Source organism: Phallusia mammillata, chromosome 5 (assembly GCF_965637545.1).
Source record: "Phallusia mammillata chromosome 5, kaPhaMamm4.hap1.1, whole genome shotgun sequence".
Taxonomy (NCBI): Eukaryota; Metazoa; Chordata; class Ascidiacea; order Phlebobranchia; family Ascidiidae; genus Phallusia; species Phallusia mammillata.
In genome coordinates, this window is record NC_137256.1 from 8,284,871 (window position 1) to 8,309,451 (window position 24,581).

General features: G+C 37.1%; 2 protein-coding genes across 2 annotated transcripts in view; one reads left to right on the top strand and one right to left on the bottom strand.

Annotated features, from left to right (window-relative positions):
- LOC145228222 (1-phosphatidylinositol 4,5-bisphosphate phosphodiesterase eta-2-like) overlaps positions 1-24,130 on the bottom strand; it is a 43,176-nt gene extending 19,046 nt beyond the window's left edge. Inside the window, exons 1-16 of the mRNA XM_080093227.1 lie at positions 23,997-24,130; positions 21,569-21,706; positions 20,809-20,909; positions 20,206-20,342; positions 19,696-19,825; positions 18,846-19,025; positions 18,173-18,263; positions 17,304-17,513; positions 16,572-16,692; positions 16,350-16,512; positions 15,428-15,568; positions 15,140-15,214; positions 14,638-14,775; positions 13,862-13,928; positions 13,699-13,800; positions 11,391-11,567 (exon numbers count right to left, since the gene is read on the bottom strand). Of these exons, the coding sequence (XP_079949353.1) occupies positions 11,391-11,567; positions 13,699-13,800; positions 13,862-13,928; positions 14,638-14,775; positions 15,140-15,214; positions 15,428-15,568; positions 16,350-16,512; positions 16,572-16,692; positions 17,304-17,513; positions 18,173-18,263; positions 18,846-19,025; positions 19,696-19,825; positions 20,206-20,342; positions 20,809-20,909; positions 21,569-21,706; positions 23,997-24,021 (1,996 nt within the window). The 5' untranslated portion in view covers positions 24,022-24,130. The remainder of the gene's footprint in view (positions 1-11,390; positions 11,568-13,698; positions 13,801-13,861; positions 13,929-14,637; positions 14,776-15,139; positions 15,215-15,427; positions 15,569-16,349; positions 16,513-16,571; positions 16,693-17,303; positions 17,514-18,172; positions 18,264-18,845; positions 19,026-19,695; positions 19,826-20,205; positions 20,343-20,808; positions 20,910-21,568; positions 21,707-23,996) is intronic.
- On the top strand, positions 1,672-8,502 carry LOC145228224 (uncharacterized). The gene is made up of 4 exons (XM_080093229.1): positions 1,672-1,943; positions 2,815-3,115; positions 6,760-6,857; positions 7,352-8,502. The coding sequence occupies exons 1-4, from the start codon at positions 1,700-1,702 to the stop codon at positions 7,837-7,839; spliced, it is 1,131 nt and encodes a 376-aa protein (XP_079949355.1). The 5' UTR covers positions 1,672-1,699; the 3' UTR covers positions 7,840-8,502.
- Positions 24,131-24,581: the final 451 nt, after the last annotated feature.

Here is a 24,581-nt window from a genome sequence, read left to right on the forward strand (position 1 = left end):
CTTGAAAAACAAGTACTTTATTTCTTCGCAATCCTCCAATTAGTAAACGAGAGGGAAAAGAGTTTTTAAAAAGGTTAAGTATAGCCTATCGCAACTTGCAACCTTTCCCAGGCATCGCCAATGACTATTTAAACGCTTGCTCTTGCTGCCTATGCATTGCCAGTGAGTCAAAGCACGTAGTTAGCAGTTTTAGGAAAGCTACCTGATCATGCTAAATGACTCGTGAAGTGTTCGACCAAAGTAGTTGGTTCGTGAATTGACATTTTCGGTGAAAGGAAACGAATCGCATGAAAAGCAAAGAGTATGAAGTTCGTACATAGAACTGACGTAACTTAGATATAAACCATGTGATGCTTGCATTGTTCGGTACAACTGATGTAATTTGTAAAAAAAACATTTAGTACAATGTTGTTTTAACCTATATCAAGGACCTCAGTTAGCTGAATGGCTGAAAAAACGATGCCCAAAAATAACGTGAGCAAAAGATAGCACAGTCAGTCATATTACATTAGAATTCATAGTGACTGACATACCTCCGTGAAACATGTCAATAAGCCTTTACCACTGCATTTGTAATATATATATAAAAGTACCCGAAAAATGCAAGCAAGTCTTTCGACATCAAAGGACGTTTTAGTCATTGTGTCGAGACATTTAGCTACTATTTTCCGTTCAAACACCGTTACAAAAATCTCTTCACATGTAGGCTCACGTTCCTACATATAATAGGAAACCACCGCAAAGAGCATTAAATCTTTACCATGGTAGTCATCTGTCCTTCTGGTGGGCCCTAATAAACCGCGGTAAAACATACAGGTTGGTAGTCAAGAATAGCAAAATTACGTGTTGGCAAATTTATTAGTCAGAAATATTTTTCACAACGAGCTTTGTATGCCCTTCCCTTTGTTTGCAGTTGCCTTTCTTTGTGAATATAACTTTGGCAACTTAAAAGGATAAGGGCCTACTGGGGCATGACTCCAATCGCAAGTAAAGTTCGTTACAACGCGCTTGGGTCGTGTTATGAAGCGATCTTTCGATAATTATGTATTCGCGCCCCAACCTTATCACTCACAGCACATCCGACAAACGGTTGGGGGCGAACACTGTGACAAAGCATTACTTACATCCTCCACGACAGTCAATGATGTCACTCTGACGTCACAGCCGCACGTGCGTTGGTTTTAGCGAAGGGAGGTTTTGGTGGTGGCGAGGTAACAAAAGCGTGAATTTTTGGCAGACATAAAATGGGCAAAAAACAATGCTATTTTGGCCTCACTTATTTGAATAAAGAAGTTTGTTTATCAAAGCCAGAATTTAAATTTTGAGTGAGGTTAAGTTAAGGTTACAAAGTGTTTGAACATCGATCCAAATGGTGCGCTCTTTTATCTGCAAAGATTTGTACAGAGTTCACATTTTGATGTACATTGAACAGGCATGAGTAACTTATTCGGAAAGGCCACAACCTTAACGGCTTGTTGCAGTAAAATGACATGCAGTGAAAGTATACAGCCCCGAGGAATATAACCCTTTGTGGGTAATGTTGTTAGGAAATAGAATTTTGCCCGCTTTATCGTAATTAAAGATCGACAAAGCATTGTTTGAAAATAAATGACATGCAGCAATACACATTTGCTAAAGTATTTTTAATATTTTGTTTTTAGATTAATAATAATTAGCTAAGTTTGATCGCATATAAATCATGTTTTCGCCTCAAAAATGGATCTGGTTTGTGACAATCACATTCCTATCGTACATGAAGACTTCCAATGCAGTTTCACTGACTTCAAATGCGGCCATGGAATGCGCAATAATGCTGAGAAATTGCCAGAGCAACTGCAACAAGGGTGGTCGTGTGATTGCAATCCACTGGTCAATATCAATATTAAAGGGAACTCTGGCATGCAATGAGAAAATGTCCGAGGTACCAGACCCGTCAAAACCCGGTGAGTGGTGTTTATCTGGTTGTTGCTGGTGAGTGGTGTTTATCTGGTAATATTTGAGCTTTGGTTTCTTTACAAATGCTTTACACTGGGTGGTCTTGTTGGTTGGTTTTGGTATGGTTATTGGTTGGCTGATGGTTTCGGAGTAGTTTGGTCGATTGTAAGAGGAATACTTGGTTGTATGTATGGTGTTTAGACTAATGGTAGTTCAATGTGTTGGTTAGTGATGAAATGATTTGTCATTCTTAATTTGCAGAATGGTTGCATAGTCTGTAAAATTGATTTCCTTAAAATGCTGAATGTGTATTATTAGTTAGCCATATTTAATTTTTACAGTTGCTTAGTAGATTAATGTTTTTTTGGAGTGTAGTTGTTCGGTTCGGTTTGGATTTATATAGCATGTTTCACGAATTTTGATCAGCCAAGTCGTGATCAAATAAATTGTTGGGAACATAGTTCATGATTTTAAATTTTCAATGAGAATTCGAAAGCCAATACATCGATGTAGAACATTCAAACCTTTCGAAAATTTACAAGACACTTGACGACGTGGGCGCAGAAATGTCTCACGCCAAAACTTGTTCGCGTGTTCTTCTTTCCGAAATAGAATATTTTATCATAAAAAAAACAATGTTATGTTTGCAAAACTGCGCAAAGTATATGGTCATTTACTTCGGATTTTACGTTGAAAAAACGTAACAAGTTTTTGTCGATAAACTCAACCCTATACAAAACCCTTGGCAAAACCCGGTGGTGTACATAAGTTTGTACAGAATGTGAAATATTTATATTTTGCGAAAGGTTTTTGGTCCAATCAGTCCCTTATTCAAATAGAATACGGAATTAATTCCTTATCTACTTTCAATCATTTCAGAAGTTGAATCTCCGATGACAGCGTCTTTCGATGTCCCCTGCTGCAAAGACCAAACACCAACTGAGCGTTCATCCAATCAGCGGACAGAAAATTGTACGACGGACTTTGCAGGGATGGTTAACCTCCTGCTTCTCCAGGAAGAGAAACAGGAGGAGACTTTGCGCTTGCTCTCAAAGGACTCCACATCTCAACTGAAGAGCCAGATTCATTTGGTGACAATCGTTGCCGGGGCAACCATGGTGTGGGTGATTGTTTGCTGCGTCATGGTTTTGTTGAACATGATTCATCGAAAAAGAATGAGGTGGGTCAAACTAATGCTAAGTTAGGTGCATGTGGTGTTAAGTTTTTAATTTGACTAAATGTCCCAGCTTTTTTGAAATTTCGTTTCTTGTTGAACCAATCTATTGTATTTCCGTTTAGCTGTCTTTGTTTGAATAACTGATTTGGTAAAATTATTTTATTTGGTAGAGGCAATTTCACTTAAGGTGATATCATTGCATATTTTAAGACTTAAAGATATTTCGTCACGACATTTGTTATAACTTAGTAATGCTTAAAACACTTTAAACATTTACTAGAAAAATGTTATTGAGATAAGATTTTACGTAGAAGAGCATTAAAGAGCAATGGTTTTGGGTTTTTAAACAAACAAGAAACATAAGTTTGAAACCGCATTGGCAAGTAACCTGGCATTAGATTAAATGTTCTGGTTAAATTTACACAATTTCGATCACAAGTTTAAAAATGGAAACCATAAACAAAGCACAGCCGGAAAACTTTTTTCAATGACCTAACGATGACCGGCCAACAAACGGTTTAGCTTTAACATAACGTCATCAACACGTCGTTCTTACTATGACGCGATTAAATTTTCAACATTAAATAGCAACCAAAAATTCTAGCGACAACTCGCCACACCCCAAATATGAGTGGGTAATTAATTTGGAAACAGTTCTCAATGCTAAATAATGTGAACATTTGAATATTGAGGGAATGTAATATTTGGGCTGCTATTATTAGTGAGAGGCATGACAACAATTTCTTCCGAATACGTGAGTTTATGTGTCCGCGTACGCAAAGCAACCCAACTTGTAAAACGTAAAGGATTATTGCTTAAATTCACGTTAAGAATCAAAACTAAAAAAATTAAAAAAGTGCTATTACTTCATTTGTCTATAGGAAAAAAATGCATTTGGTTGAGTTAAATAACCATCAGTTGCCAAAAGCGTCTTATTGACTAAGCTAAGAAAATGTAAAAGTCCGTTCTTATGCCGCCTGCGTAACCAGCAAGATGGTGCCCCTGACCTAGAAGCGTTTTGTAAAATGGAGAAATTGGTAGGTGAAGTAGCTTCCTTTTCGAATACGTTTGCATTGATGAAAGCGGAAAAAAGTCTTTGCTGATAAACGTTTAAAAAGGTCGAAATCCCTATTCGTGTTGTGTCGTAATACAAACCAGAGTTGTAAGCCGGGTCGTGATTTTGGGCTTCAGTTTAAATGAGACGGGCTTGATTAGGACCTCACCTTACATTCAGCCACGTTTGTATCGTAATTTAACAATGGTTAGTCTAACGTTTGGGTCAACTTAAGCTTGCTTTAAAAAGCAGGTTTAAACAGGACTCGGGTCTCCATTTCGGACCCGCTAACAAATCTAAAATGAATTTGTTTCTTTAAATAGTGTAAGTGTTGTTGTGATCTAGCGTATAGTGGGAAAATACTCTCTCAGTATCATGACGGAAAAGTCAGCCAAAAGTCGCATATCACAAAGCGAGTGAGAATGCAAACAACATTGTTATGACGTACACAAGCCACTGATTTATCACAATTCGTGACGAGAGGCAATACAAATATTCACACAACAAATCGTATTTATGCTAAACTTACACGAAAATAAAGAAATTTGCTCAGAGTAAATAATTTCCGGATAAAAATGGAAAATGGCGGCGCTCGTTAATGCCATGGCAAGATAGGCTTCGGAAAATATGGTTTTGTTCTAAATTGTTACAGAAGCAAGGTTGCATGGAAAATTGCCTATATTTGTACAGCATTGTACTTACATCGTAAAGTATCCTACCTTTAACTGAGAAAATTAGTGCTATATAATTCCTATGCGAATAAAATACCGGACACTGTTAAAAGCAAAAAATTTTGGCGCTTTGAAGTTAGTTGTTATTTTTAGGTTTTAAATAATATATTTACTTAAACGAGAGCCACAAAATTATCCTAAACCACGGACGAGAAATTAAATAAAGAAACCTAATTAAACCGCAGTAAAATTCCAATTTACCGAATATGGATTTAAACGGAAACAAACGACTTGTTAAATAATTTCAAGCAGCAACGGTGGCCAACAAATCCATCATCTTACAAAAATAATTTAACGGAGCCATTAGTGGGTCACGAATGTTGACTTCAAATTGTTTTGATGCAAAATCAAGTCCAAAACAGTTTCGGCACAGCTGCTAACATCAGTTTCCTTTACAAGTTGGCAATGAGCTGGGTTTAAATTACCAGCGAAACGGACTTTAATAGTCCCGCAAGATTAGGGAACTGCCAAAGAACGATTGCTGGATTTGGAATTTGCATACAACGGTCGTGGAGCTAGGGTTGCATTTGGATGTCAGTTGAAATGTCATAAATCAATGTTGGAAATGCAATTGTCGTGTTGTGCTGTTCGGTAGTATAACTTGGTTGCCTTGAAAGGGTTGATTTGTTAGAAACCAAACAATTTTTTACGTTTCAGTTAAAACTTATAATATTATTTGTTGTTGACAATTGACGTTATTTTTTGTTAAAATGAATTCGCATAAACATGAAAAAAGCCCTTTTTCAGCAATTTTTTTCTTTGAAGTTTGTTTTAATGATATAAGAAAAAATAATATTTTAGTTTAGTTTGTGTTGACAATAATGTATTCAAAATTAATTAACTGGGGCAAATAATTGTCGTCAACATCCAACACTGCAACAAATATTAAAAAAATATTTCTAACCGCACGTAATTCGGTCTTGATTAAGATTTTGTCCAAAAAAGTCAAAAAAAAAACATGTAAGTTTAACGTGATGAAAACAACATCAATGCGCCCCTTGCTTCAAAACATCGGACCAATCGGCATTTGCCACGTCACACGGCGCTCATTTTAAACCGAAAAAGCTTCTTTTGATGCTTGAAGCGTGTTTGCTTAATCGGATGACGACTGTCACGATATACAACCACGCTTTGGAAGAAAATTAATCACTCTGAATTCCGGCAAGCAGCAAAAAACACATATCATTGCTTCGTTCTACAACGCGTAATTTTGCACTGAAGAAAAAGCGGGCCGTGTATACTTGTGACGTAACAAACAGTTTCGAGGAACTCTTAACTAGCAGTTGGGCATTTGCTGAACCATTTGATGCATTGATGCACATATTTGAAAACTAATTAAATCGTATTTGCGTCGCGCAAAATATCTCGTCAAAACACTGAAGTATTTTACACTAATATGCTGTCACTTTGTCAACGAAAACGCCCAATTACTTTTTTTTCTGATTAACGACAGAAGGATAATAACAAAGGCAAGAAATTGGTTTGGGCATTTTAGACTTCCGTGTACACTAAAGCAATATTCGAAATTTTAAGTTTTGGATTCGGCCGACAACTTTCCAAGAACATTCCCGAATCATAATAAATTTGATTACTGTATGTCTACATTCTACAACATAAAAGCGTTGTTTAGTTATTAACCAATTTTGATGTTAAAAATTATTCGAAAACTAATCATATTTGCACGGCCTGGGGATTTGAAGAGATTAATAAATGTGCCAGAAGAAAAATGTATTAAAATTTCGACCAACACTTTGCGTGTTGCGATATCACGACGGCCTGATCTGTCCTTTCCGAAATGTTTTAAATTTAGTTTTTTAACACACCAACCTTTAACGATTTTTGATTGAATTCTTTCATTGCAGAGCTTCGGTGGAAAACAAGGTTGAAAAGAAAAAGGAAAATCCATCGAAGTGGAAGAAAGATCAAGAGAAAACCACAAGTACTGTGGTTACCATATTCGGTAAGGGCGATGTACGTTAGTTGTATGTGTTTCCATGAAATGTTTTTATTTGAAACAGTACTGAACTATGGTTTAAACTCGATTCAGGCCATGTCCCATTAAACATTATCGTGAGCCATTCCATTTACGAGCACTAAATTTGAAGTTAGCAATACACAACATGCAATTTAGGCTTGAAAATGTATTTCTTCAAGACAGATTTTTCGAGAAGGGTTATAAAATAATTGTGGTCTATAACTCTGAAATATATTGGTTTAAAACTTTCTGTTGATTACCTAAAAGGTCATCATGGATAACCAGTTGTGTAACCAACGTCTCGAATAGCTTTATCAATTAAACAAAGACTTTCCCTAACCAATAAGTGCCGTAATACAAATAAAGTTTTATGTTGTTCCAAAAAGAAAAAAATGTGAGCAAGCAAAAACGGTTGATTCCTAAACTTGTCACAATTATAAGAGTCTTTTTTACCCAATAACGAGCACAATATTGCACAGATTCAGAGACGAAGAGCGACAGCAGTGGCGACTTTACATCTACCACTCCACACTTTCGAGGCAATGGAAACACAGTCAACCACAATAACCAGAACTCAAATCAAAACCGCCTAAAAGTTGAAGGACACACAGTCATTGGTGGCTTTATTGTCCCTACGTCACCTGCTGATGACGTCACCAACACACAAGCTGACGTCAGCGAGCAAGAAGTCGTGACCCGTCGCGTTATCGTTAAAGGCGAGTTCGGCCGTCAAGCAGGCAAAAATTCTGGCCAATCACACCGCGAGTTTAATGACGATTATGTTGAGGCGCCGCCTTTGAAGAGCTCACAGGCTCCAACGCGCGTAATACCTCCCCAGTACAACACCCTGATTCCCTCTAGTGTAGACGCTGAGGACCCGGATTACACAAAACTTCAAAGAGACGGAGCGCCGAATAAAACTCTTGTGTTTAAAGATACTGGCAATACCGAAGAAACTACAGCATAAAATTAAGGAAAAAATGACTCTCCAGAGGTATGTTGGCCCTGGAATCGAGAAAGAGGGCCAAAGAACGAACAAGACTTAACAAGTGACTAGTTGTTGGGAGAAACAACTGTTGGACAAAAGAAATACACTTGGGTCTTGTTATCCAGCTGTGACCGGTTACAGGATGAAAGTCGAAATGACGATTTTGAGATACCCGCTCTTGATGTATGAGAACCGTATGAGTTTTTTCACGGGGTTCAAATCCAGGACGAATCCCGATCATGTTTTTTTATGTTTGTATATGGGCCAGGCGCGCCGGACCATTCGGCCAAGTTCTGAACAGTATGTGTTGCATAAAAGTTGCAGCCGCTGTTTTATCATTGATACATCCTCTGGCTAATTTAAATAAGTTTACAACATTCCTGTTACTTTATTTTGACCGAGAAGCACTGTTTATAGAACGTCAATTTTTTGTCATGTGAATTTTCTGTCGTCTATTTGTTATACATTTATCTTTGTACGGTACACGTCAAATTGAAATGCGGCAACCTCGTTCATTTGAAGAATAAAAGCAAAGAGTAAACTGTTCTCAGGATACGTACCTATTAAGCAATATTGTGCTTATTAAATTGACTCGTTGTACAACTGTTTGGAAAAAAAAGAATAAATTTTATCTAAATGTCACCTGTATTGTCAGCATAAGAAACCGTATTTGTGTCTCTAGTAAAACTGATAGGGCGCACAAAATTATTTCTATAAACTAAACAGGAGAGTCAGGATTTTATTTCTGTTAACCTTTCAGTATGTGGAGACATAGATGCGCCTGAAACTATGAATCGAGTTGCGGGTGAAACCAGTTTTTTCGGGTCGGCATTGAGTTTGAAAATACGGGTACAATTCTGGCCTGACTTCCAACACGGCCTTTTTTGTGACACAATTCACCAACTTTCTGGTATAATTCAGTTTTGCTTTTTGTTGTTATAAAAAAATATTTAGACTGGGTTTCGGGCTTGTACTTTATAATTTCATGCTTATACAACCCTCCTTGGAATGTTTACATCGCAACCTTGCTTACAAACACGCAACAGTAATAAGGAACTCTTGGAAACCCAATTAAAATGATTCCGATTGGTTCGGACAACAAAAAACACATATACCCTTGAAAGAGTAACGGTTCGTCTCCACGAAAAATAAATCGATTCGACGTTGATTGACTTCGCCTTAAAGCTGACAATTCGCATTTGGAGCCGGTTCAAAACGATCAATCACGGATTCACATCACTTCATGTCATTTCACGACATAAGCCGCCCTTTTCCGCGCAGCTTTTTTTCAAGTGCTGTGATTTTGCCTAATGATATGACTTGCGTGGAACAGTGACAAACCATTCGGTAAACAGTCATCGCTGTTCAGGCCCAGTTTCGTGCATTTGTGGTTGTTGTTTATAAGTGTTTTCGCTAGTGATTCTCAAACTGTGTGCTGCGGAGAGATTTCCAAGTGTGTCGCGGAATATTCCCTATTTTTAAAGTGAAAATATTCTCTGGTGGGTCAGGACTCAATCCTTTGAATAAAAGTTTAATTTCCCTAAATAACAGGAAAGTAAACGAATGCTCATTTAAAAACTTGGAATTTTTGTTTAGCAAATCAATTCAAAAACTGAAGTGAGAGAAAAAACACAAACCTAGAACACTGACACATAGATGTCGGAAATAATACCAAAAATGCACATCTAAACGAATTAAATTCCTTAAAATCACCAGCAGTGTGATAGATGACTTCATCAATGCCGATATTAGTTTACAATCCAATTTAAACAGAATTCATTTAAAAACGCGGGAAAACCATGACTCATGTCAACGTCACAAAACGTCATAATTGCTAAATTTGCTGCAACAAACAATAGTGACTCATTTGTCCCGATGATCCTAAAAGAACATAGCGTTGTCAAATAAGCATTTTTAATTGCTAAATTAAGTTGTGAATTTCGATTACGCGTTGACTCATTGAATGACGGGAGTGACTAAAGTTGATGCAATGTCGTTAAACTGCAAAAATGGCTTCGAAACACAGAAATGACATTTTGAGCTAAACAGTACAACATGCAGAGTTGTAAATCGGGTCGCTATCTTGGTTAAGTTTATTTAAACGGGCTTAAATGGGACCTGGCTTCACACTTGCCCAGATTTGTATTGTAATTTCACCAAGGTAAATCTTTCGGGTTTACTTTGTTTGCTTTTATTTTGGTATGCTTTGGGTTTCGGGATTGTTATTTCGGGTTTAGATCAATTTCGAGCCGGCTTACAACTTTGGGTACAATGCTCATCAGCCGGTGGAGCTGTCTTAGTTGTAGTTACTACATTTTACACTGCATACAAAACTATGTGAAGTAGCTAGGTTTCTTAATTATCGCCGTCCTGCCGTTTTGTTAAACAAGGTTGGGTTACAAACTTATAAAAGAACAGATTTATGGGCAGAGCTTGGTTTGTAATTCTGTTTCAAAGGTGAAAGTTCCGGTAGGTTAACAACAAAACCACAATCAGACACATTCAACCCAAAGAACCAATGATAAAATGTTGTTTTGATGACTACATAACGTAAACTCTTACAAATACAAGATATCTCGGATTAGAACATCAACCACGCGAACTAACTTGTTTAACAAACAATAAGTAAAAAAGATTCAGGATGAAAACACCTTTGGTGGGATTCGAACCATGTTAGCATAATCTTCCCACAAACCAACTGTTGTTTACATCAATTGCTGCCAAACTATGAAAGATTTTCAAGAGGAAACTTTTGCCCTTTGCACGAACGATGACAAATCGCATGATGCCAGCGATTAACATAAAAATTCCGGAAAGCGAAGGGCAAGAAAAATGACGCACACCTCGTTGCTTGGCAACTGCTCGGTGAACAAGGTTCAGTATTGATAAGCAATTTTTCATCACGCGAATTTGCAAAGGGTATTTTTTTGTTTGCGACTTACGTAACAGTATGACAAATAAGATCACCTGAGGGCAACCAACGGTAAAAAAGCTGCATCCAAAATTCAAAAAAAAATGTTCAAAAGTTTAGATCTGAAACCGAACATATGTTATAATTCCGTACGAATCAAAAAACAAAAAACCATCTTTTTCGCTTCAAACTTTCGGATTTTTTTTACGTTACACTGCAAGCAGACTACTTTTAACACTCTTTAAAATCTAGCAAAAATTTACCAAAACAACTTGGTTTCAGTCAAACGTGTTTGGACATTATGGGTTGGTTATTCACATCACAAAAGTTCGCTTTCGGTCAAATTCGGTAACTTTTAAGTCGAAACTAAAGCATGGCCTTTAAAGCCATTTGGGGCAATCAAAATCGGCTTAAAGGGTCCTCATTTCACATCTTTACAAAAACATACAGTACATCAACGCAGAAACAAATAACACACAAAACAGTCACCGAAACAAGAACAAATCCACACACATACCGTATACACACACTCACAAAATACACACTCATACACTGTACAATACCAAGTTATGTCTTACAATCTTATTATGCCAGTGCAAAAATGACAACTTAAACGTACCCAGTTGGCAACCAGCGTTCCAGTATAACACGGGATTGAAGTTACTCGAGCTGACACGAAGGGATGAAGGATAAATTCGACTCAACCTGTCCCTGTTCACTTTCACCATCTCTACCGGCCGTGACGTCACAAGGCATTGCGCCCTCTTCTCGCTGAACGACCAAACATCGAATCCACCTTGAAAAGCCGGATAGTTCAGGATTAGAAAAATTTTCTTTTTATGCTGAAAGGTATGCATTGAAAGTTTTTGACTCAATTTTGATACGAAATTTACTGACGGTTTGACTTTTGAACATATATGTTATAAGCCCGATTATTATGCCTTTTAAGCAGTGGTTCCCAACCGTGGTGGAATTCCTTCCAAGACAGGAATTTTAAAACTTGAGGAGAGAAATTTACTTTAATTTTAACATGTGGTTTTAAAATTTAAATTTAATTAAAGTTGACAAAAAAACAAGTTTAATTGATATTAGTATGGTTTAGCATCAACTATGTAATCTATTGGAGAAGAAAGAAAAAGGTTTTGAATTGGTAAGGGATGAATTCGTCAAAAACCGTGGAAACAGATGCTTTAGGTTATCAGGTGCACAAATAAATATTCAAGGAATCTATTATTTGGCCCATGTCAGTTCAGTGAAAAAGACAAAGATTCGGTGTCTAATGCATTTGTAAGTCAATAAATCTGTGGTGTTACGCCACATCAGCCACCGAACAGTATGATAAAAATGGTACAAGCTAAACAAACGCAAAACACACATATATGTGCTATAGCATGTACAGCTAAAGCGCATCCACTTTACTGAGCTTAGTCATGTCTTATTAGTTTGGGTGATGTTTTGATGATAATGTGTTGCTGCGATTTACCCATCCAATAAATCAGGTTATGGTTACGATCCACGAAAATATTTTCTAGCAAGGATCAGTTTTGGTTTGTGTGGCTACCATTGGTTTAACAAGCAATTCGTTGCTAAAACTTTACAACCAACAATGCATACTCAGCACTGAGTTAAGTTAAGTCTATTTCGTTTGATCAAAGAACATATAGCAAGACTAAACAGTTACGATTCAGGCACCCTTATACAACGTGTCATTCGTCCTTATTTGCGCTTTTTGCCCCGCGCCACAGATAATGTGTTTTTTACGGTTTTGCTGGTGTATGTTTTGACTGTGAAAACAGTAGGTTCAATTCTAACTTACTGTCAGCAGGCTTTTACTACTTTTGTCAGTGCTTTACGGTTTAACTTGCATATGATTCTTTACCGCTGTTTGTTTTTAGACCAGCGGTTCCCAAACCTTTCTAAAATTTTTGCCTGGTGGACCCTTTGCAATTATTTTGATATTTCGCGGCCCTATAAAAATCAAAGAATGCTATAGGAAAAATGCAAAACCATTGTTTCTTCTAGTACACTAGTGCAGTCACGATTCTTTTTAATGTAACAACTTTCTAACTTAGTGGTTTTCAAACTTTTTCATTGTTTTTTCGAAACGGTCACTTTGCCATTATATCGAGGACTCGCGGACCTTAAGCCTGAAGGTGTATTTTAGCAATACGAAAGTTGATTTACAGAATTTTAGCTTATTAGGTATGCAAAATTACACATAACAACGATCCAAAGACGGTTTGTGACATCACAGACAAGACAGAAAACATTACGATAGTGCGCAAACAATTGCATTCTTGGTAGTTGTCATGCAATAAAGGCTATCTAATGTATAGTAATGGAGGCAGTGGATCTCTAATTGTACTTTGATTTAAACCTATTCAGCGACACAAATTGACGCCAAATAAGACTATAGAGGCACGTCAACCCTTTCGCGGATCCCGCAAAATTGCTTCACGGACCCCTAAAGGTCCGCGGACCCCGGTTTGGGAACCGCTGTTTTAGACACAGATGCTGCCTATTTTTTAGGTCAGTAGTTCTCAAACTGTGCGTCGCGACGCCCTGGTGCGTCGTTTCAATTTTCCAAGGGCGTCGCAGAATAGTTCCGTTTTGTGGCTTTTGGTGGTTGTATCGATAAACACAACTTTAATAATAAGTTTTTTCATTAACTTTTATTTGCTGGTGCGTCGCAAGACCAGAAAACTTTTCCAGAGGCGTCATAAAAACAGTTTGAGAACCACTGATTTAGGTGAAATATATATGTCTAAACATAAAAATACGGCGGGTGAGTTTAGACTTTTCAAAGTTTTCAGTCTGTTAAGCACCCTAAAGCATATAAATTGTAAGAAACAATTTTGATTCTTATTGTTTAAAAACACGAATTAAGACGCAAAAACACAAATTGTAAATTCCACTTAAAAACTTACTTTCGCTTATAGCATGAAATCCTGGAAATTCAATGGAACGAGTGTAAACCACAAGATCCGATAGGTGGCGCGAGAGAATACGACATCGGCCTCTTGCTTGTTCTGTGTGAAAAAATCATATATTAATAACGAATTTATTTAAGACGTGTTTAAGAGATTTTACCTTCGCTTCCTGAACTACATTCGTCAGAAGTGGAACGACTTGAGGACGTAGCACGGGAAAATGGTCTCTGCAACATGTTAAAGTTTCTGAATGTGGTTTTAGAGCATAGCTTCATTAACCTCCAAACTGGGTCCATGACACGGTATGCGCTTAAGTGACCCATTAGAACAGAGGTCGGCAACCCCTGGCACGCCTGCCAAAGTTGACACACGAGGTGTTTTTTTATGGCACGCCAACCGGTTTGCGTGTTTATGTTGAAGTAACCATTGAACCTGTTAAACTGCTTGTTTTCAGTTTTTATCATGCCATTGTCTGATATCTGCGGGCACGAACCACTATTGTATAGAAAAAAAAACGTTGGCGTGCGAGGTCATTAAAACATGGAAATAACAAGTAAATTGGCACGCGTCGCCTTAAACTTAAAGGTTGCCGACCCCTGAATTAGAACCTCTCCAACGAAGAGTATATTTTTTCTATGGACTTGACAAGAAACTATTACAAATTCAATATATTTGACCACTAATAAGCAACAAGAAATGAATCACTAAACGTTAGTTATGCTATTAAGCGACTAGTGAATTAGATTTCATGAATAAATAAAGATGTGTAGTGTATAAAACAAAAAGTTGAAATAAGGGTCTTACTTGTATTACACCATGGGCCATTTTTAACAGAAAAAGTAGGAATTTTGTCCCAAATCGCACTAGCTATTGCATTCTATTACCAAAGGTGCTGAGAGAAGAAAATCCCTGGGCAAAACATATAGTTCAACTTACAGGAAACCGTTTTCGGAGTCGCATTCTGATGGCTGTAACCTGGAAGAAAGTCATTTTGGCTTCCTTCTGTGCTGATGAAGTGGATGTGGATGGGGATTTGGCAGAAGAGCGGGATGCGTCCACGGATTGACTCCTTGGCTGCAAGTGAAACAAAAGCATCACAATAACAACATAAGTAAGCAGTGCACGTTTTTGTTCGACCAATGAGGTCAAATTCTAATAAACTGGAGAGCTTTAAGTGGCTACATTAGCCCGTTATGTTGAAGAGCTGTTACAAGGCTGACATGTACAAAACCGAAATTGCTGTCAAACCTGATAAGTTGAACGTTTTAGTGATTTTATTTTAGAAATTTTCCAGTGACAGAGTTGTCAAAAGAATTCCGTTAAAACAACTCATTTTTAATTGAAAAGCCTTTAACCGTTCTCTTCGCATGAAGGGCAATGCGAAGTGAAAGGTTGCATTATAATGTTAGTGGTTGATTGAATAAATTTTGATCCTTACATTTCCACACACTTCACGTGTCCGAGCGAGATTTTTGTTGAGAATGGCTCGACTTTTGGGCGACATTGTGTAGCTCTAAAACAGAAAAAAATGTCTTGTGACAATCGCGTATTTTCACAACAAAAAAGTTACTATAGGCAGTTAACATGGGGAGGGCAACTATTAAAAAGGAGGTAACATGTGTTGCCTCCACTTGAGTTGAAAAAAGTGGTACATTGCCCCATAATCTTAAATATTGAATTATTAATTTATGTAAGCCTATTTAAAAAAAATGTATGCAAGTTTTACCTTGGCGCGATCTGTTCGTGGTGTCGGCCCATCGCGACGCTCCTTTGTGACGTCACGGTCTTCGTCATCAAAATCCTCGCTGTCGGCGCTTACTTCACCCTCCATTTTATCGGGGTCCAGATCATCGGGTAGTTTCTTACACTGCGCGAAAGTTGAAAATATCGATGCATCAGTAACTAATATTCAGACACACAGACGAGAACAATTTGGGCCATTTGACGAGAGCCAAATCTACTAACACCATACCTCACGTCAGTCGTACATTAAGAAAAAATATGATATTTCAATAGGCGGTTAAGATTAATTGGGTTGAGGTAAGGTATTATCATTAGAGATTCAATAAAACTAGCCTTAGTTCCTAACGTAGATTTTTGAAACCTTATTTCCCAACCCTAACCCTCTTTAGCTGCGCTAAATTAGAAATTCACATATTTGGGCCACCTATCGAAGTTTAGCTTTTTTGTTAGGCTGCCGTGGGGTATGGTGTTAGTAGCTCTATCGAATTTCGGTAGGAATGCATTATTACACTGTACGAGGTTAAGTTGAAAATAGCTGGGAACAACGTGACCTACGACCATATGAATACAAATAATATATTGACAATTTGTTTTGGCTTCTAAATAATGGAAGGACTTATTGACCTAAGGAGATACATGATTTGTGTAGTACAGGTCATGTAAAAGTATGCGTATAACTTCCATGCTTTTTATTCAGGATCAATAGACACAACGAGAGTTTTTCAATATGGACCTGCTAATCCGCCAGTAATGGTAAAACTTTCTGAACATGACGTCTAAAACATGCCATTTTAAGCCGTTTTTTAACTGGACTTTACAATCATTTGGATTTCCTTCGTTCCTTTTCAGAGGCGCTCATTTGAAAAAAAAACTACGGAATAAAACAACCACGTCACTTGTATTACCTTTATCAGTATCTTTTCTTTGAGATCATGTGGCGATGGGAGTCGATTATTGTCGGTTCCCACTACGTTTAACTTCTCACCGAAAACCTCTTTCATAATTTCCGCCATGCGTCGCTGCTGGGGCAGTCCACAGTGGTTTTCGATCGATAGAATTACAGGGTAACTGGGAGAAAATTTAATTGTGACATCAAGCAAAATGGCAATGTAAATTCTTCTACTTACGGATTATCGACAAACGCGTGCTTGTCAATGACCTTTATGACGTCATAGAATGAGATTTTAGAGGTGAAAGTGTAACCGTGATGGATGATTGGTTCTCCAGATGGTCCGTCCCAACAGTCAACTGTATCAGTGATAAAAATAATGATCTGTAGATATGATATTATACAAAGCAATAGCAAACGTTGTTTGATAGAAAGTTGTTTTTTTATTGCTTGCATTTTATGGGTTTCGCCCTGTTGTCAAAAAAGTAAAACAAAACAACTTACATTCCATAAAAAGGGGAAACATTTTGACTGAATATGAAACAGCAATTTTAATCGTCGAATATTTGAATAAAACATCACAAACTTAAAATAAACATGAAAATTTAAGTTCCACACTATCACAAAAGAATCTTATTCACATGTTTAATTTAATTGAAATTCAAACTAAAATTAATTCATATAGACAGGTATCTTTATAATCTTAACATTTTGATTTGCCCAGTTTGGCTTAAATTATGTTTTTACAAGATTAAACCTAGATAAATCTGTTGCCAAAAAAACGCCCGTGAAGCGTTTTCTTTATTTTTACATCACTTACATAGATTTTAGGTATAATTACTTTTATTATTATTCAAAGGCGATAAATAGGAAACGTAAAGGTGCACGTAAACAAAACAACCTTAGAAAAATGCAAAGTCGTAAGTATTTCATTATTTTTATGATTGAAACAAAAAAAAACATCACTTACGTTCCACACAGCGACAGCCAGCGTTTAGCGCTTTAGCGTAAGCTAGTGGCGAACTGTGGCTTGTCAGCTGATCTCCTACTAAATACGTGTTGTGCGAGGAGTTGATAAAAAAGTGAGAGAGAGGACGGCGCATTTCCTCCTCTCCCGCCAAACGAAGCTGCTCCTCGTTTGTGACGTCACAATGCTCGCTGTGCAAGAAGTTGGTGAGTCCTGGAAGAGTTTGGGCACTAGGTTAGGGATTGGTAAAACCAGTATGTTTTCTTGATAAAGCTTTATCGAGCGATTAAATACAAACGTAAACAGGATTGAAATATGCAACGTATCGCACCCGTGAATTTTGAGACGAAACCAAAAATGATTTCAATGAAAATTTTCAAAAATCGAATGTTTTTTTCATGAAATTAAACCCATTTCTGACATTTCGAAACGCCTTTTATCATAGGATGAAAACACTTTTTGCAAAAAAAATAGTTAAATTATGCCTTGTTATAAGGAAAAGGCTTGGGGCCGACTTGATTCGGTTTGACCGACTTGGGGGACCGACTTAATTCGTCTTCAAGGAACCTGGTTAACTATGATTCATTAACGAGTATGTTGTAATCGCTGGTCTGCGTAAACGCTTAACGACAAAAGCTCAATTAGGTAGAATGTTTTGGGCCGTAACAAAAACATCACCCAAAGAGCATATTTGGACAAACTGTTAGTGGCCAACCGAAACCGTGCTGCATTACTGATAAAAAAAATCAGTAACACCGGTAGTCACATACTGTCGGATTATAAACGTTTTACGTCCATCCATAGTCAAAAGACTGAAGTTGGTTGAGTATTATACTGGCTGGTAAATAGAGAAACAATTTCTAGATACTTACCTTCCATTCCCATGACCTCATTTCGTTTGTTGTCGTCATCGGGTTCGTAATCTTGTATAAAGCGAGAACAATCCTCTTTCGTTACTGCAGCCTGGTAAGTAGCGTTCAACAACAAAGAGCAATTTAGGTTTTGTCTACACATGCTTTCGACAGCAAATTTCTGAAACCTTGATGTTTAACAGGCATAAACTTACACTATAACGACTACGGAAATCTACGGTAGTAAATATATAATTTTTAAAACACGTTTCTACGAGGTTTGAAGTGCAATATAAAGTATACAATATGCAAAAAATTAAAATGGGAAAGTTTTAATTGTGAGAAGTATTAAGTTTATAGAGCTTTTCTAGCAAATGTATTTTATTCCGACGTTTCGATGTCCTATACAGGTCGCCTTCATCAGGGTTAATTATACCCTTTAAATATTTAAACAACACTGAATACGAGTAGTACAGAGCACGATAAACACTGTACTACTCGTTTTTGCCAGAAGAGCTCCATAAACTTGATATTATGCCCGGCAGCAATAGCTTAAATAGTGATAAGTATTAACTGAACTCAACCAAAAAATGAAATATGTAAAGTAAAAAAAAATTTAAACGAAAAGTAATTTTGAAAAACATGGTTTGAAAGAAGAAAAATATTCGTTTAAACCTAAAACAGAGAAACTTACAAAACTCTGGTCAGATTCTAGAAACTCTAGTAATTGTGAAGTAGTGATGTGATGTTGGTTACCGGCGATCGCTTCCATGAGGTCCACAATCTCGCTCCTTACTGACACCTTGCGGTAAAATGAAAGAAACTCTTCGTATTCTAAGTAACCGTCCGAATTGGCCGATGATGTATCTGCCTCCTGCAGCAAAAAACGAAAAAATCAAATAAGTGTAGATGGAAGCATATTTTAAAACAAGCAAATAAGTTTGGCCTTCTGATGGACATTTTTTGACAAGTAATGTACGCGCTAAAACTAAATTGCCTTCGCAAATTTCGATAATTTATGCCTAATTTACGAAATACCACTCTGCCAAATTATGTCGATGGAAGACAGGTTTAAAAGTCATGAAAGAGACTGGCGATGTCTTAAATAATTTAACAAATGATATCCTATTGATTTGTTGCCAAAGGTTTGTCATTTAAGCTATAGTGGGACTGTTAAAAATGTCCAGACGTGTTATGACATTTTGTTTTCGCCAACTTAAACCAAATCTTTTTTCAGAGCACATTAAAAGCAGTTTTTTAAGAGTTGTGTGCGGGTATCCGTACAAAAAGTATATTGGGAACGTGCAAAATAGAAAATTTAGTTGATGCAAAATATAATAAACAAATTGACTAAGGCCTAAATGAACACAAAAAGTAAGCGAATACTAATGCTGTTATGATACACCAATAAACTACTTTGTTGGGTATACAAAGTATATTTAGATCACCGTCTGCAAGGGAGAGCCCTGTTTTCAACCCAACAACAAAAGGCCTAAAAGGTGATGAGTCACATTCATTTTTATGCTGACTTATTATTACGTGACCTGGAAGAGTTTCTTGGCTTTTCTCTTGGAGAGGTTGATGTTGAGTTTTCTCATCAGCATCATAATCTCCTCCATGTTTAATCTTCCGTCCCCGTTCTTGTCCGCCTGCTCGAACGTCTGACGTACCCAACTGCAAGTAACGTCATATATTACGTCATACGATTGCTACGTAATACGTTTGTTTATTATACGTTAACTCATATGGCACAAATACGTCAACATAGGGGACACATCTTTAAGGTTAGGTTAAAGTTTAGAGAAAATCACAAAATGATTAAACGTTATTGCGAAAGTGGCATTAACCTTTACAAATACGAAACCAAACGCAAAAGCCAAAGAATTTGAATGTGATTAAACATTGACCATGATGCCTTCATGATTATACCTAACTTTAGATTTAAAATTCAAACAAACACTATTCAGGAAAGCACGTTTTTGCAGCAGACGTTTATTGAAATCACAAACCCAAGAGATCATCAAAAATTCATAAATGTCAAAACATTTACTTACTTTTCCTGCGACAACTTGGCCGGCTTCGTCGACCTGAACTCTTGCGCCCTCATTTGGTCTTCCAGCAATGTCCGAATCCCGTTTGCCCATTTTCCAGCAGTTGACGGTGACTCGGCTAGCAAGTGAATCCTTTTGGTCTAAAATAAAGGTTTAAAGTTGTTGTTTTTTATACCAACGATTTGGGCAAATATGAGAAAACAATCAAACTTAATTTTAATTCAAAACGAAATCATGAAACCGAGATTGGACAATCAATATGTGATTGATATAACTTATTTATGTTCAAATGCATTCCCAAAATAACGCTAAACATGCAAAGCTCAAAGCCAAACAAAAAGCAGTTGGATAGATTTAACCGTGAGCAAATTTGAAACTACAAAATTTAGACTCATACACGAAGACTAAGCCATATCTTCCCTAGTGTAGTTAAATTGCGATGTATTGGGCATTAAATTTACACAGGTATGAACATAAAAGTACAAAGTAAAACCTAAAACATATTTGTTCAAACAAAAAACAGCTGTTTTGGTCATCAAACCTGCTGAAATATTGTCTATTAAGCTAATAGTCATGTGTTGTTTAAAATCATCACATTAACCGTACCGGTTGACCGTAGGCCATTTCGAAACAGCAATCGGCATTCCCCTGTTTCAGATGTTCAGCACAATCTTGATGACGCACTTCTGTCATAGACGATAGCAGAACTAATAAGACAAACAAAAATATTGATAGTCGCAGTTTTTTAAGGTTTGGTTTGGGTGACCGCTAAGTAGTTTTAAGAGACCGCAAGTGTTTCATTTAAATACCAAAAAATAACCATATTTGCTTAAACGAATTATTTATTAGGCTACTGGCAGTGCACAATCACAGAACAATTTTTTTTGGGGAAACCGCTGGAGAAAGTTGCACCTTAAAAAAAAGCACCTTAAAAAAAACACTGGTCACAGTATTATGACTTATGTCTGAGGGGAAAAAGAGCCCAAGTTAAACCTACGGGAGGTTTTGTTTTCCAAACGTGGCTGCAAAACTGGTTGTAGAATTATTTTGTGTTAAGCAAATACCAGAGCTGTAAACTTTTCATATGTTCAGTTTGAACTCGAAAACACTTTAGAAAGCCTGAATCATGCACAAAAGTTTAGTCGACTTAATAAACTAACTTAACAGAAAATGCTTACATGAAGATTTGCGGAATGCACAGCTCAACAATAATACAATATACTCACTGTGCGCTTGGACATTAGTATCAAAAATCCAAGCATCCGACACAAATGTGACAGAGTTGATAAAAAAGGGGCGAATTTTAATTATTTCCCAATTACACGCACGGAGAAAAAAATATTTATCAAAAATCACACAAACTCACTGGAACACTTGCGGTTCTTTTTCGCTTTCCATTTCAACACTTTCCTCTCCGGGCAGAGAGCAAGAAAAATCTTCTTCGGGTTGGAAGAAACCTTCGTAAACTCTGCACCGATCTGAAGCTCAGACAATAAATCCTCCTCTGTTAAAACAAAGTCAAAAGTTAGATATGCTACTTGTTTGTTCAGATTACACGAAAAAAAGTGAAATAAACGAAACATTATTATAACCCAACTTCAGCTGATGGCCGACTTGTTACCATACAAATCACCGTTACAGTCAAACTTGGATACTATGCCACCCTTTGGGACCGAGAGAAAGTGGCATAGTAGCGAGGGTGGCATAATAGCGAGGATTGTTTTTAAACATAGCCTTGTGACGTGACAATGTACTGTAATGCCACGTTGTGTTGTACGATTATAATTTATTACAGTATACAGTATAATTTATTACAAAAATACGGATAGATCGTGCCCAGAACAAACAAGATCTGTTAGTTTTGCCGTGACACAAGCACAGAACGGCGTTTACATAACTCGCTGCAAAGCCGTGAAACCTTTTAACATGACCACGTTTGTTTATTCAACGATTTGTTTTTCGTGTTTTCTCTGTTTTATCATGAGCTCAAACCGAAAGTTGTCAGAAGGCCCAATCCATAATCAGACCATTAATACAGTAATACTGTACTCTCATGTGTCATTGTATCAAGGGTAAGGGGTGGCATAGTAAATATATTTTCTATTGAATTTAGTTGGTGACGATCGAAAATGGTATAGTAGCGAGGGTGGCATAATAGCAAGGTGGCATAGTATCGAAGTTTGACTGTAGTACTAACTTACAGTTTTTGCTTAAAGTTATTTTTCACTTTTACAGCAAAGCAAATTTATTATTGCAGTTAAATGAGAGTATGACCGACAGGCGTAAAAGAGGCGTGTAACTAGAACTAGATTAAGCCGGTCTTCCAAGTGTTTTCTCTTAAGCTGTTTACAAGTTGTTAATCAAAAAGGCTCACTTCACAAAAGCACCAAATCAATAAATGATAAGTAAGCTGCAAACAGTACACACTGTTTCGACCCTTATAATCAGTGCAGCTTGTGTCTTCACTAGCCAATATGGCCTATGTCTTGTCACCTGCTGTACTTTGAGACTTAAAAGGTGAAATTTTGACACCTTATCGGCCAAATGAGTGTACACAGTCTGTAGCTTACTTAAGCCTAACGTTAGTTTAATATGATCAATAACATTATATTAACCTGTTGCTGGTTTTAAATTTATTGCATAATTATTCAAACCTTTCTAAAGATTAACAAGACGAAACATCTAACACATTCTGTAAAACGCTTCTCTGCCAAACGCCTGGCGGACACAGGAGTTTCTGACGTGCGAAAAACGTTGCAAGCCAAAGGCTGTCGCTGTAATTGGTTTCAAAAGCGCACGCGACGCATTTTGTTGCGAGAATTTGGCAAGCAACGTTTTGTCAGGTGAAAAGCGTTGATAGGATGCATCGATGACGCCAATACTTTTGCTCAAAAACGGTTATGGCCTGCAATTTTCACACAACTGCCTTTTTGTACATTTAAGGCCAAAAAAATGTAATGTTTGGTATTTTACACACGAAACAGCAACAGATATTAGCCTTAATGAATCAAAGAGGAATACACTTCCAACATAGCCACTTTTACTGTTGTAAGCTTTTGCATGACCAAATTTTCTAAATGTGTAATTTATTTCCGATTTGCATTCCTTTTGCTACATGATAACAATCATAACAATCAATATGCTGCTGGCGTGTTGTGAACATGTCCCAAAATTTTTCGATCAAGAAATTTAGGGGGATTTCTGTGCAACAACGTGTAAAATTGCGCAATGAAGTAGGAAATGGTACCCAATGAAATGGCATGAAGATATGATGTGATTTGGCATACGCACGTCATTCGAGCGCATAGAAATCGATGCAGAAAACATACTAGTTAATTCGCGTATTCGACAAGCGAGCAAATGAAAAATCGAACGCCTTTACCGCTGGGATTAAAGGCTGTAGACTAAGAAAAGTCACGAAGGAACTAATGAGTTTTTACCACGCAAAAAGTGGACAATTTAATCGAAATGTTTTTTTTTAAATGTTGTTTGGGTTATTTGTTAAGTCATGTATTTTTGTGATTTGCGGTTATCGCATGTAAAAATATTCTCAAAAATATATTATTTGAATAAAATATAACATTTTAAAAAAATACTAAATTTCTTGAACAAACAATGGTATCGTTGCTTGCCTAATTAATTGATTTTTGCTAATCTAAGCAAACACATTCCCATACAATCAAGGCTTATTATACTGGAAAAGCTATAAGCAGATCAATTAATTAGACTGTAGGCAAAGAATCTTGTCAAAGTTAGAAGCACATCAAAAAACTGTTGTGAAATTTTACACTTACCTGACTGAATGCTTTGCTCCTCCATTGTTACATCACAACAGCTTGATCATTATCAAAGCGACGTCGCATACACGCACTTACATGCAGCGGTAACTTAAAACAAAAGCCACAAGCTGCTTAACGCAACAGTCTTAAAACCTGAAACCAAGCATGGAAGCAAAACATAAGCAATAATCAGTCTTGCTTTACGATGCAGTAAAAGGGTCCCAGACAATACGATAAAAAAGTTTAATATTGTTGCGAGCATCTCCAAACTCAAACTGAATTATTAATTAGTGCGTTTTTTCGTTCGCTCGCGCATAAACTCGACGCGCTGGTGTTCGCTGTGAGTACGAACACAAAAGGGGGAGAAACGAAATGTGTAATGTCGGACCGATGTGGGGCCCACTAACCCCCCAAACCGCCGCGATATGAATATTCATGCGCCCTTTCCCACTGCATGAGCACAGCAGGGGATCATAGCGTAGCGTGTATCACCGGCGAGGCGTTCAAAAATTAATGAGAGTCTCTACGGTTATTAGACCATACGCCGGCCAATAAACGCTACTTTTCGTTGCACTGTCAAATGCATGTGACATATTTAGA

Excerpts from the sequence above, each read along its gene's own strand:
- LOC145228224 (XM_080093229.1), top strand. The coding sequence starts at position 1,700 with ATGTTTTCGCCTCAAAAATGGATCTGGTTTGTGACAATCACATTCCTA. Across the intron at positions 1,944-2,814 it reads ACCAGACCCGTCAAAACCCG|AAGTTGAATCTCCGATGACA; the intron begins GTGAGTGGTGTT and ends CAATCATTTCAG. Across the intron at positions 3,116-6,759 it reads ATTCATCGAAAAAGAATGAG|AGCTTCGGTGGAAAACAAGG; the intron begins GTGGGTCAAACT and ends CTTTCATTGCAG.